The 12,429-nt window shown below is 37.0% G+C and overlaps 1 protein-coding gene across 5 annotated transcripts in view; it reads right to left on the bottom strand.

Annotated features, from left to right (window-relative positions):
* Positions 1-12,429, bottom strand: part of LOC114350424 (collagen alpha-1(XXV) chain) — a 93,506-nt gene that overhangs the window by 4,021 nt on the left and 77,056 nt on the right. For 2 of the 5 annotated variants that reach the window (XM_028301231.1, XM_028301233.1), the window contains 18 exons: positions 11,704-11,725; positions 11,578-11,618; positions 11,415-11,495; positions 11,186-11,308; positions 10,883-11,077; positions 10,485-10,634; positions 10,039-10,156; positions 9,782-9,871; positions 7,500-7,561; positions 7,206-7,403; positions 6,986-7,120; positions 6,752-6,838; positions 6,355-6,595; positions 5,922-6,004; positions 4,385-4,477; positions 3,482-3,580; positions 2,965-3,021; positions 2,722-2,775 (listed from right to left, as the gene is read on the bottom strand). In XM_028301231.1, the coding sequence (XP_028157032.1) occupies positions 2,722-2,775; positions 2,965-3,021; positions 3,482-3,580; positions 4,385-4,477; positions 5,922-6,004; positions 6,355-6,595; positions 6,752-6,838; positions 6,986-7,120; positions 7,206-7,403; positions 7,500-7,561; positions 9,782-9,871; positions 10,039-10,156; positions 10,485-10,634; positions 10,883-11,077; positions 11,186-11,308; positions 11,415-11,495; positions 11,578-11,618; positions 11,704-11,725 (1,929 nt within the window). Of the gene's footprint in view, positions 1-2,721; positions 2,776-2,964; positions 3,022-3,481; positions 3,593-4,384; positions 4,478-5,921; positions 6,005-6,354; positions 6,596-6,751; positions 6,839-6,985; positions 7,121-7,205; positions 7,404-7,499; positions 7,562-9,781; positions 9,872-10,038; positions 10,157-10,484; positions 10,635-10,882; positions 11,078-11,185; positions 11,309-11,414; positions 11,496-11,577; positions 11,619-11,703; positions 11,726-12,429 lie in introns of all 5 variants that reach the window. The other 3 variants (XM_028301232.1, XM_028301234.1, XM_028301235.1) reach the window with 2 other exon arrangements.

The following is a 12,429-nucleotide window of genomic DNA, read 5'->3' as shown; positions in this document are numbered from 1 at the left end:
CCCAAAACGCCGACCACTATGCGGCAGAGGGATCACCCCAGGTTTTAGTGGGTTAGAGCCCCACATAACCTGCCATCCCCCGCCGGTAGTTATGGATACTATCTATTGGATAGGTCATTTTCCTGGGTAAATAAGGCCTCCCCCAATGATTTCCATGATTGGCCGGTTGACAGCGGCGGCCTGCATCCAGTGCCTTTCTGCAACCTTTATGAGGTCAGACGGGTTCACAGGGGTGGAATGCGATGCGCTTACAGCGGCTTCCATTCCAGAACCTCGATGCCCGACCGACCGTTAAAAAGTTTATTAAAAGTATGTTTATTTAAATGTATAATTTCAAGGAATACATAAATGAACAAGCTGTTATTTTGGCAGAACTAGCACAGGGTAAATTTTAAACACCACCTGAGTGAAATCGACGCATGTTAGTTTATTGCATTCATGTATTATTATGATATTTTTTCATTCAATGGGCCATGCTTCTATTTAAAATATGTACAGGCATAATAATAATACATATACAGTGGTAACTAAAAAACATACTTTGTCATGGTAAGGTAAGAGGGTCAAGCAGATTAATTTCGTCTAATCGGGAGTTTTTTATGCTTAACAAGGCAGTTTGCAATCGAATTCATTTCTCTTGTTCATACCCAAGTAACATTTTACTCCATTTAAGAGTTCACATTTAGTTCCAATGTGTACTTAAAGCATTAGTACAGTTCACTCGTGATGTATAAGCTGTATTATTGCAATTAATTACACCTATACCTGTCTAAGGGACTTATAGGAGTGTAGACTAGTGTAGAGTTATACTTTTATACGATTGTTGGTGTTATAATACTCTAACAACTATCCTTTAGTCAGCCGTCTGACTAAGAGCATTATAGGAGGGTAGAGATACGGCAACCGCTGTTTAACGGCCTACTTGTACGATGTTATAGAGCTAGCATTTTAATAGAACATACGTGGTCATTTATAAAGCCAAAGGCTGTTATGTTTACTTGTTTTAGACTGTTATACAGCTAGTAGCTGTAGTAGGACTTGTTTGTGTTAATAAAATAACCTTTTTTTACTATCTGTACAAAAGTGTTTCAATGGTTCGCATGTGCACTGTAGGCTGTTAAAAGGACTATATTAATATGTGTTGTCCATTAACATCAATAGCAGTTTATTTGTCCACAAGTACTACTCTTATTTGCTTTAAGCTGAAAATGAATGTGAATGTGATATTCTATTACACTTTTCCCCAAGCCTGTTTTTAGTTGTATTTATGGTGGTTCTGTACATGATGCAGAGGAAAATATTATGCCTGAACCTGAAAGTTCCCTTCAAAATATACAGATATCAGAGTGTGATGATTGCAGTTCTAGTGATAGTGAATACAATTTTGATTTAGACAATTATTTAACCTTTAGCAAAAAAATAAGAACATGGGCTATTGAAAATCGTATTCCTCATTCCGCTTTGAATAAATTGTCAGGCATAATAAACGAATTTAAACCGGGAACACTACCGTCTGATGCTTTAGGTATTCATACTTGACTATTAGTACCTGGGCTAGGCGATTTAACGGACATTAATAATTTTTATTGCGGATCTCTAAAATTTCAGTATTTGAAAGAATTAAAGATACACAATTGACCTGAACTAGGTACATCTTAAAGCTGTACATAAGTTCACATTAGAATAAATTTATAGACATTAGCGCTGTAGTGGTACAAATGTGGAACTTAATATAGATAACAGCATTCTAACAGAACACATGTGAACCTAATATACGCTCACCGCATTAAATTGGAGTTATAACAGTTCACATAGCCGTATTTCATTTCCACCATTTTGTTCTACATAACCTAAAATATTTACCAAATAAATCTCCAAAATTAATGCAGATTTATCACAAAATTCGCAGATAGAGCGATTGAGTTTTGGTTTCATGTTATAATTAATTACCGTAGTATAATTATAATGCCAATACAATATCAAAAACTGAAAATTGTAGATTTCCTCTCAGCCAGTTTTAAATATTTTAAAATGAATATCGCGTTTTTACAGAGGCGCGTAAATATTTTAGCTGTAAATATGTATACATTTCACGATAAAGTTGCATTCCCAATGGCATTAACATTATTAAGTATTTAAAACCCGTGTTATTATTTGCATAAATGATTATATTATCCGCCCGAGTTGTTTCCTCTTGGCACTCACGTACAAATACCAAACTAATATTAAAATGTGGAAATAATTTAGGACACACGTGAACTTTATGTAGCATTGGAGTACTTTTGTCGGACTTTATAACTTTGAAAGCTGTGCATTTAGCCACTTGTTACTCTTTATTGTCCTCACGTACGTTGTATGGTTCACACTGCGTCCCATATAGTGCCGTAAGTCAGCCTTAAGTACGATGTTACTACTTAAACTGCTATTATAATGCTATTATACTGCTAATGTACAGCCATAGTGAACTTAAAGCTGTCTAATTTGTGCCCAAACTGGTTCTATAAAAGCATTATAGCAAGCTATACAGCTCGTATACAGCTGACATACACAGCTTGTGGAGTACATGTGAACGACTATTGAACTCTTAAATGGAGTAAAATGTTACTTGGGTAATTAATATAGAGCATAAAGTAATGATTTTATATTGTTAGGCAATGACTTAATTGAGGTATTTGATTAATTGAATGATGTATTTATTGTAGCAAACATTAATTTACTCACACTGGTTCGTGGCCTAAGCGTTGTGGTACCAGATGGCTCTAACGTAGAGACCATCTGTAAAATATTGATAATAAATCAATAGGAAATTCATACTTTACAAAAGTTTTTTAAAAACATGCTTGCTAGACTTTTTAGAGAAAGTGGAAAAACTTGATCGACTTTAAAGTACCTTTTTGTCTTAACTCTAAAAAATCGTATCTATAACAAAGATATTAAAAACCAAATTTTTAGATCGATACTTACGTATTTTCCACGGACACTTCTACTCGTATCGTAGCCGTATCTAGGCGAAGATGTGACCTATGAATCAGATTGAGTAAAATAATTATTAAATATCAATAAATAAGTAATGGTTCCGAGGTGAAATGAGGACATTAAAAATTTACTTTGTACAGTGTTCACCCAGGTGATCAAAGTGGAATAAACCTTTTGGTCAAATGGCGGTCAGCTTGACCGCAGCACCGTAGATCCTGGATATCACAGAAGTTGTAGCGGTGGGAATATTATTCTATACTAGGTACGATATGTGTCGAATTAGCGATTATCAAAGCCACGATAGCCGAATGGTGAAGGGGTCGGACTGGCCGACTCGTGATCCGGGGAACGCGGGTTCGGTCCCCGCCGCCGCTCGACTATTTGTGGTGAGCTCACTCGTGATACAAGCATATACATTTTAGCTTTAGTACGAGGGGCTAATGGGGCTATTAGTAATTTGTGTAATAACGAATATATAATAATCTTAAAAAAAAGTTTAACTTACATGGGTTTCTTCAACAGGATAGTATCTTCTTGTTGTTGTTGGTTCCGTAGTTGTTTGTGGTGTGGTGCTTGCGTCAGCCGGATCTATTACGGCGCCCATCTGTGAAACCAACTTTATTGTCATTATTATAAAGACTTTAGTGTGACAGATCGTTTTGGGGTGTGAATTTATCACACTTTTGGAAAAAGATCCCAAAAGATATACGAATTTATGTAAATTTACATAATAATATTGTGATTACGTTAGCTGGTTGAAAAAGTTAGACAATTTGTTTGCAAAATAATTAACAAACTTTTTTAACATAACAATTTATTATTCCAAAGTAATCACAGGATTCATATTAAAATAAGTTGGGATATAAAAAGCTTTTTAAAAGCTTACATATTTACAGGAAATACAGTCATTATAATTTATGAGATGAATATTTATTACATTGCGTAAATAGTAATACTTTTTTAAATAACAATTTTCTATTACGTTTCGCGTCATAAAACATATTGTGCATTCAGACGAATGCATTTTATACTCGTACAGTAAGCGTCAAATAGGTCGTGACACCCAAAGTAGTCAAAAAGTTCGCAACACGTCTTTGTTACAATGAGGGCTATCGTTTTAGCGCTCACCAGTTGGCGCCACTGTAGAGTAAGGTCCTGTCACTTGCTAGTCGCGAAGACAGTGGCGCCAACTTGTGAGTGCTAAAGTGGTAGGAGGACTATCGCATTTGCACTCATCAAGAAGGCGCCACTGTAGAGTAAGGTCCTGTCAATCGCCAGGGGTGCCAACTGTTAAGTATAAAAACGATAGCTCTCATTGGAATAAGGTTGTGTTATCAACTTTTTGGTCACTTTGGGTGTCACGAACTATTTGACGCTGCCTGTACCATATGCATTATACCATACTCACAGAAACGTGTTGCCATCCCCTATCCACTCTTAGCAGCAGTATTTTCTCGTGCAGCACATACGCTAGTGTTCCCTCGCGGATGCTTGAGGTTCTCTGTGTAAGACATTAACACAAATGGTTCCGGTAATTGAAATATCTTCAAAATGTAAGGGTGGCTCCACATTCGTACTGTTAGAAAGAGCAAAGAACAAGCGCGTGAGCAACGCGAGATTATTAAATTCGAGTTAACTAAATACGGGTTCCGAATGTGAAATCAACTTAACGTCTTAGGCTGGATTGCACCATCTTTCTTTAACTTTGACAAACATCAAGTGTCAAACTCCATACAAAAAACATCGGTTATCATTATACTAGTTACGGTCAAAGTTAGGTGGTCGCAACTCAGCCTTATGGTTCCTTTTAAAATATTAATAAAATTCGTTACAATTTTATGTTTATAAGTGAGCCATCTATGCAGATTTACAGCGTAAGAGTCTACGCGAAAATGTTTTTGAAATACATACAGCTAAACTTTGTGAATTCATTCAGAGTAACAAAACGTTCACTAGAGTGACACCAATGCAACTAGGGACATCCTTCATATTATGAGGCAACGCATGTTGCGTTACTTGTTAACGACACAGTCTTTTGTGATGAGCTTTTATGCAACACACTTATTGCAATGAATGCAGAATGCGCCGTGGTGTACCGTTCTTTATAAGTAAAGTGAATTGTAAGAACCTAGTTCGTGGCTCCGTTTCTTTGGATTACGGTGGACACCGTTGGGTTTTAGTGGGTAGGCCCAGCCTTTAGTGAGAGTCCCACATTCATATAATTATAACCCACTGACCGTCCCCATCGAAAAGCATTTCCCGACGTTAAAAAAAATATGGCCTCCAAAAGTTACTATTTAAATGCTATTACCGGTGTATATTCGGGCAATTTTATTGTAATGTTACAGTGGAATGTGGAAGCACCCTTACTGAAATGTTGTTGTTTTGATAATAGTCCTGAGGCGAAGTAAGTTATTAACATTAAGGGAACAGTTTAGTTTTGTTATGGAAAGTCAACAAACGGTCTTGTAATATTATTGACTAATATTGGAATATTTTACAAATAAAGGTAGGTAATAGTAGTTTATTCTAAAAGTTACGTGAACATTTGACACTATTTTATCAGAATTTCAACGAATTGCAGTTTCCTGTTACGGAAGCCTAGTATACCAATACTACCTAGGTATACTATCTAGTTTTTCATCCAGCCGCTGATAGCTACTTTCTTGAAATCATCGGTCCATCGAACATGGCGTCTTACACTTTATTTGTGTGTGGTATTAAATTTTTGGACCTCTTAAAATTTACTCTCATTTTTAAGTGCGTAAATATTAAAGAAATAAAGCTTCAATCAAACCAACGCATGCAGATCGCCATCGCCATAGGGAAATGACAGGTCGCGTGAACTGTCATGGGTCGCGCGACCTGTCATTGGCCTTTGATCGCGCCGGCGATGACTATCTGCACGCGTTGGTGTGGTTGAAGCTTTAGGAAGTACGACCAACCTTAAAGAGAGCAGTTGTTGTTTTGTAGATCACAGTTGCTACGGTCACGGGTTCATCGTCATCATCATTGTTGTTTGGATTCGCTATAAAAAATTAAGTTGGTGAAAGGTGAATTTATTAAGATTCGGCCAAACCTACGCGATCACACGCGATCAGCCGGCGTGCAGCGATGGCGATCAGACTTAAATGCATTGATCGCCATCGCTGCACGCCGGCTGATCGCGTGTTATCGCGTTGGTTTGGCTGTACCCTTAGGGAGAATTAAGGAAAAAATCTTATATTTCAATATAGAGAATTGCTAATAAAAAATTAAATGTTTGAGCCGATGAAATAACATAATTATGTTAAACATTTTTATTAATAGTCAAAGATACCTTGAACAACATTCAATTTAAATAATATAATAATGTTAATTATTATTAAATGGTCTTACCAGCAACACTATCAGTGAATTTAAAATACGTCTGCTGTGATACAATGCCTCCAGGCTCGCCTTTAGGTCCAGTTATTGACAAACCCGGTGGGCCTGGTGGCCCTGGAGGTCCAGGGGGTCCCGGAGGGCCAATGACTGGTTTTTGAGCTGCTGCACAAGTTGAGTTGGCCCCAGGGGGTCCAGGTTTACCCGCTTCACCAGGTGGTCCGATTTCACCCCTGTCTCCTTTATCACCTTTCAACTGAAAGTTAAGTAAAATTAATAATTAATCCTTTAAATGCAGATCGATTTCAGTGGCAAAATCTATTCTTATAAAAGAAAGAAAGCCAACTTTGACTATATGAATGAATAATCTTAATTATAGGGTTCTACTGAAAATCAGTAAAAAAGTACCTACCTTTTTCAGATCAATAAACGGTGCACTTTCACCTTTCTCTCCCTTCTCGCCATGCGTTCCATTGATCCCAGGTGGTCCTATGGGGCCCTAAAATATTTAAATACTACAAAATATTAAGGTTTTAGATGCCTTATGTTCTATAAAGTTGATGAGTTTTCCTAATTTTACTATATTTTTTCATCTTTCATGGAAGATTGAAAAAAAACAAAAATGGACTATTAGAGCATTGCTTACCACAGGTCCTGTTTGACCCGTATATCCCCTGTCTCCTCTAAGTCCTTTTGATCCTTTGATACCTTTATCTCCCTTTTCTCCAGTTTTTCCTTGAGGCCCAGGGCTACCCTGGGGACCTGGACTACCTTCTGCACCCTAAAAACATATGATAAAAAACAATAAATAATGTTACATTTCACCGGATGAGATGACAATCATATTTGTAGTAGTCATAGAATACCTTTAAAACAGTAACATCTATGTTGACCGGTAGCCCAGGTGGTCCGATATCACCCCGGTCTCCCTTCGAGCCTTTTGGGCCAATATCGCCCTTTTCTCCTCTCTTTCCTGGTTCACCATCAGCCCCATCACTCCCAGGGTCACCGTCCCTGCCATCTCTTCCTGGTAGGCCAATCTCGCCTGCTTTACCCGTATCACCCTGTGCAATGTTAAAGTTAACGTGAAAATATGACATATCTGTGTATATTTGACACGTTATTTGCCACAACCCAGAATTTAAGCAGTGTCTGATTACCTTTGCTCCGTCAACTCCTGGTTCTCCTTTTGGTCCTCTGAGCAGCTTGGCGATTTCTTCTTCTGTAAAGGTTAAAACAAAAAATAAATAACTGACAAATTATTTTAGGTTATTTTAAAACAATAATAGGTTAGTTTGTATATTCAAAAACAAAAGCTTAACATTAATTTTTTTCCACAGATCTGTTCTTGAAAATTGATTAAGTAAAACAAATAAAACCTTACTATGTTCTCATTAGGGCATGAATATCGGAATCTCGGAATCTCGTAATATCGGAATCTCGGAAGACAAGATCCGATATTACAATTCCGATATTGAGCGACCCAATATCGTAATATCGGAATCAGATAAAGGTTTTAATTGAGACTTTAAACAAAGCGTTTAAAAGCGCCATAACCTTCTACAAAGCTCAAAGTACATGATTGGCAAAGACCAATGATTTTCTCATGTCTTTCAACATCACTTTTTCCACTGCAAATAATTATTAACCTATAACATGTTCTAAAACAATTTTAGCACTTGCCGTACTTGGTCTTAGCAATGAAAAACGACATCTCAACTCCCTTCCAAACATTAATAAAATTGGACTATGGCCCGTCAGTTCTGCGTACTATGTGCCCTGCCCATTGCCACTTCAGCTTGGTATTCCGTCGGACTATGTCAGCGACTTTAGTTCGTAAACAGAGCTTCTGATTCGAACTCGTAAAGAAACACCAAGCACAGCCCTCTTCATAGCACGCTGTGCAACTTTGAGAGGCCACGTTTCCGAGCCTTATATTATCACTGGTAACACACATTGTTTGAGGACTTTCGTCTTTAAGCACTGAGGTATTTTGGACGAAAAGATGTTGTGTAGTTTCCCGAACGCGGCCCAGCCGAGTAGGATTTGATGATTTACCGCTTTCTCGAAATTGAATCTACTTAGCTGAATCGTTTATCCGAGGTTGACATGCTTGTCAACAATCTCGAAAATCAGGCTCCCAACCGAAAATAGGTAGGGCGGAACATGGTCATAAGCTTCGTTTTGTCCATGTCCAAGGCCTACCTGTTGGGAGACTCGATTAGGTCTTCGAGCATTGTGCCGAGGTCTTCCAGCGATTCCGCCCTAGTACGCAAAACTGACGGCCGATGGGGCAGCAAGGTTCTGGAGTGGAGGCCACGTACCGGAAAGCGCAGCATAAGGCTGCCATCCACAAGGTAGACCGACGGCCTCATAAAGGTAGCAGGAAAGCGCTGGATGCAGGCCGCCACCAACCAGCCATTGTGGAAATTATTGGGGGAGGCCTATGTTCAGCAGTGGACGTCTTAGGGTTGAAATGATGACGATGATGATGCCCCGTGGTTTGTGTGTTGTACATCGATAATCAAAAAGGAACAAATTACAAGCATATTCAAGTTTTATACCACTGTCTAAAATTTTTGTAACATGTGACTTGAATGACTACAAATCGTTCGCCAGTATTGGTTGAAGGAGTAAAAGTTTGTTTGATACCTGTTTTACAAAAACACTTAAATTCTTTGCTAGTCCATTTCCATAATTGGCCCATTATCAGTTACCAAAATGCAATGGTTACCCATAACATACAAAATGGTTTTAAATACTTCAATATTATAATTTTAAGAAGTGTTATTTTGTACTAAATTAAAGATTTTGATTAAAATCATTATTTTACTGTATACAATCGAGAAATTATACGAATATAACCAAATATTTAAAATTTATAATACAAAACTCGATTCCGATATTAATATCGGAATTCCGATATTGAGATCGAATATCGGAATCCAATATCGGAATTGAAAACCTTCCGATATTACATGCCCTAGTTCTCATATCAATAAATATGAGTTACAAAAAATATGGGTTCCATTTTATATAAGAATGAGGCTTTGATAAGGATCCCCAAACGCGTTTCGTTCAACCGAAAAATGACAGAAGCAGCTGCGGTATCCAGTTATTCGGGCGAGAAAATTTTATAGGACAACCTCAGCTTAGTATCTTTCACCACTCTTTTCACTCATACGCTGACAAAAAGGGACAAATGCACAAAGCCGCCTTAATAAATCGACGAAACAAAACGCACTAGGGGCAGGATAAGGATCAAAGCCAATAAAGCCAATAGCAGCAAAAAATTCTTGGGGATTCAATCCACTTACGTTATTACACACACGTGAGCAGAATACTCTGTTTGGTATTGAAATTTATTCGGTGTATATGTCTTTTCAACTTGGTAAGGTTAAATAAACAGTGGATTGGTTGGAGGCGGGGTAGATTGACTTACTTTCTGTAGGGTCTGTATCTGAATCTAGTAGTGAAGACAGTTTCGCTGGAATACCAGGTTCGCCTGTGTTTCCTTTTGCACCAAAATCTCCTAGAAATAATAACAATCACATCAAATATTTAATAAAAGGGTACTTAAAATACATCTTGGCAAGTATTTTGAAGGATCGTATTTTCAAAATGGTTTTAAAATTAGTTTTTAGTTTTACTCGATATAAACAAAAAAGAATTTGGAAAGGTTGTTGATCAAGTTTTAACCTGTCATGCCCTTTTCACCACGAGGACCTTGGTCGCCTGGCGTCCCTGGTATGCCGTTCAACCCTGGTTCACCACGGCTGCCGGTTTCACCTCTGGGTCCTTGAACACCTGTATTACCCTGAATATAATTATATTAAATATAAAAATATACCTAAACGCCTTTTAAGTAAATACTCAAAAAGTATTTAGAAAAGTGCAACAATCGACATCAAATCATTTGCTATCTGCTCACAAGTCAAGGCAAACTGGAAACTATTCAATTTATCCAGCTTCCAAAATAATTTCCATTAAAAAAGTTACCAGACTACAATAAAAATATGACTGTTTTGTTAATATTAGCATAATTATTATACATAAAAGTTACTCAAACAAGATAAATCGGTCAAATAAACGTAGTTCCAGTTTCTAACTGGATACTGAATAATATTGAGCTTGATTCAACTTACCTGTTCTCCTTTTTGTCCTTTTAACCCCTCGGATCCTTTTTGGCCCTTATCACCAGCGACACCTTGAGGGCCAGGTGATCCTGGGGGTCCTATTGGCCCCTGTTCACCCCTTGGTCCAACGACTGGAATTTCTTTTCTCACTTCTGTGTCCTGTCAAAATAAACTCGGAGACAATTTTTCTCGGAATATTATTTTCTTACATTCTAAAATAGAATTATTCAATAAAAGATATTTTATTTATGAATCTTTCATTCCTGCACAACTTGGTCAAAACAGTAATTTTTAAAATTACTACAGGTAAGCTCATCTGATCTTGATCTCCGATCTTTAGCAATGATAAAGCCAAAAGTGACTGCTAAGCAGCTTAAAATAATGCAGCAGTGTTTAAATTTATTCACCTTAGCGCTAGGTCCAGGTGGACCTGGTGGACCAGGGTTCCCTTGAATGCCTTGTGGTCCAGGCTCTCCGTCTTTTCCTGCTGGTCCTCTAGGCCCTTCTATCCCATCGTGTCCAGGAATGCCGTCATCTCCTCTATCCCCCTTATCCCCTTTTGGACCTCTTGAACCTCTCTCACCTTGCTCCCCTGGTAAACCCTGTTCGGAAAGAGTACGGTGAGGCGAATACGAAAATGAATAAGATTAAAAAGTAAAGATAAATATTATTTACAGTAGGTAATTGACAGGTAGTAATAGTAAACAGACCGTCAGACCCATTGGACCTGGTTTTCCGGATTCTCCAATAGGCCCAGGATCACCAGAGGGGCCTCTCATCTCCGGCATTGTCTTCAGCAGGCTTGAAACTACAGTTTCTGTACATCTGCAATCCTATTAATTTGCAAAGCGAAAAATAACAGTTAATTATAAAATGAAAATAGTTACCATATTATCATAATATTAAACATTTTTGGTTCGTAAAGCTAAAAATTCTTACCCCAGTATCTCCTTTTAATCCAGGCTTTCCAGGGGGACCTATGGGACCTGATGGGCCTGTTACAAATTCTCCTGGTTCACCCTGTGAAAATATCATCACAATAAACACTTAGCTTATAGTTATGGAAATAAAATATTTTTTTAAACATGCTTTAATCTCTCACCTTAATTCCTTTATCTCCCTTTTCCCCCTTCTCACCCTTTTCTGTAAACAGAACAGAATTTGGTAACTAATAATATTTTGGTACAAAAAACATTCATAATAAACTTGATTATAAAAAAAATCTTACCACCAGGTTCACCTTGTGTAAACTGAAAAATTATACAACAAAATATAAATATCTTTATGGAAATTTTTTGGAGTTCTGTTATTATGTTAAGAAATTACTTATTTTGCTTAAAGCTTACTAGTTAGTTTTCTACTTTTGTTACATTAACTACAATGTATTATTGAACTACGCAGTGTACTTTTTAACATTTTATTAGTGTCAAGATTATAATTCAATTATTTGCTTGAAGCTTTCTACTTTTGTTACAATATTGCTACAATTAATGCAGTGCATTATTATTTTTATTATAAGTGCCAAGAATAAAATTTAATTATTTGGTTAATATTGTTTTTAAAGATGTTAAAATGTTTAGTATCCTTTTGATTTACTGTACAACTGTACAAGTCAATAGACGCGTTTTCAGCACTCACACCATTCAAACATTCAAATCCAATTTTTATGTAACTTCTTTTAGTTTTTTTTTGTTCAACATCTACTTATATCTTTTGTTGATAAGAAACTGTATCGCATGAAAATATCCCATATCCAAAACGACAGATTATCCCAATTAATTTTGAACTTTATTTCTCCATCGCTTTTAAGTTCAAAGTGATTGAGTGAATTTCTCACATTGTTATAGCTTGATGTGCTGACGATTGTTTTGAATCATGCGTTCATTTTCATGAAAATAGCCCCGTGACTGAATGAGTGAATGATTTTTATTGTTTTATGTTATGAGACAAAATA

The sequence above is a fragment of the Ostrinia furnacalis genome, unplaced genomic scaffold (genome assembly GCF_004193835.3).
Source record: "Ostrinia furnacalis isolate ACB-3 unplaced genomic scaffold, ASM419383v2 OfSCF0890, whole genome shotgun sequence".
NCBI lineage: Eukaryota > Metazoa > Arthropoda > Insecta > Lepidoptera > Crambidae > Ostrinia > Ostrinia furnacalis.
The sequence above is the reverse complement of the archived record's forward strand: the minus strand, read 5'-3'. Positions and strand labels throughout refer to the sequence as shown.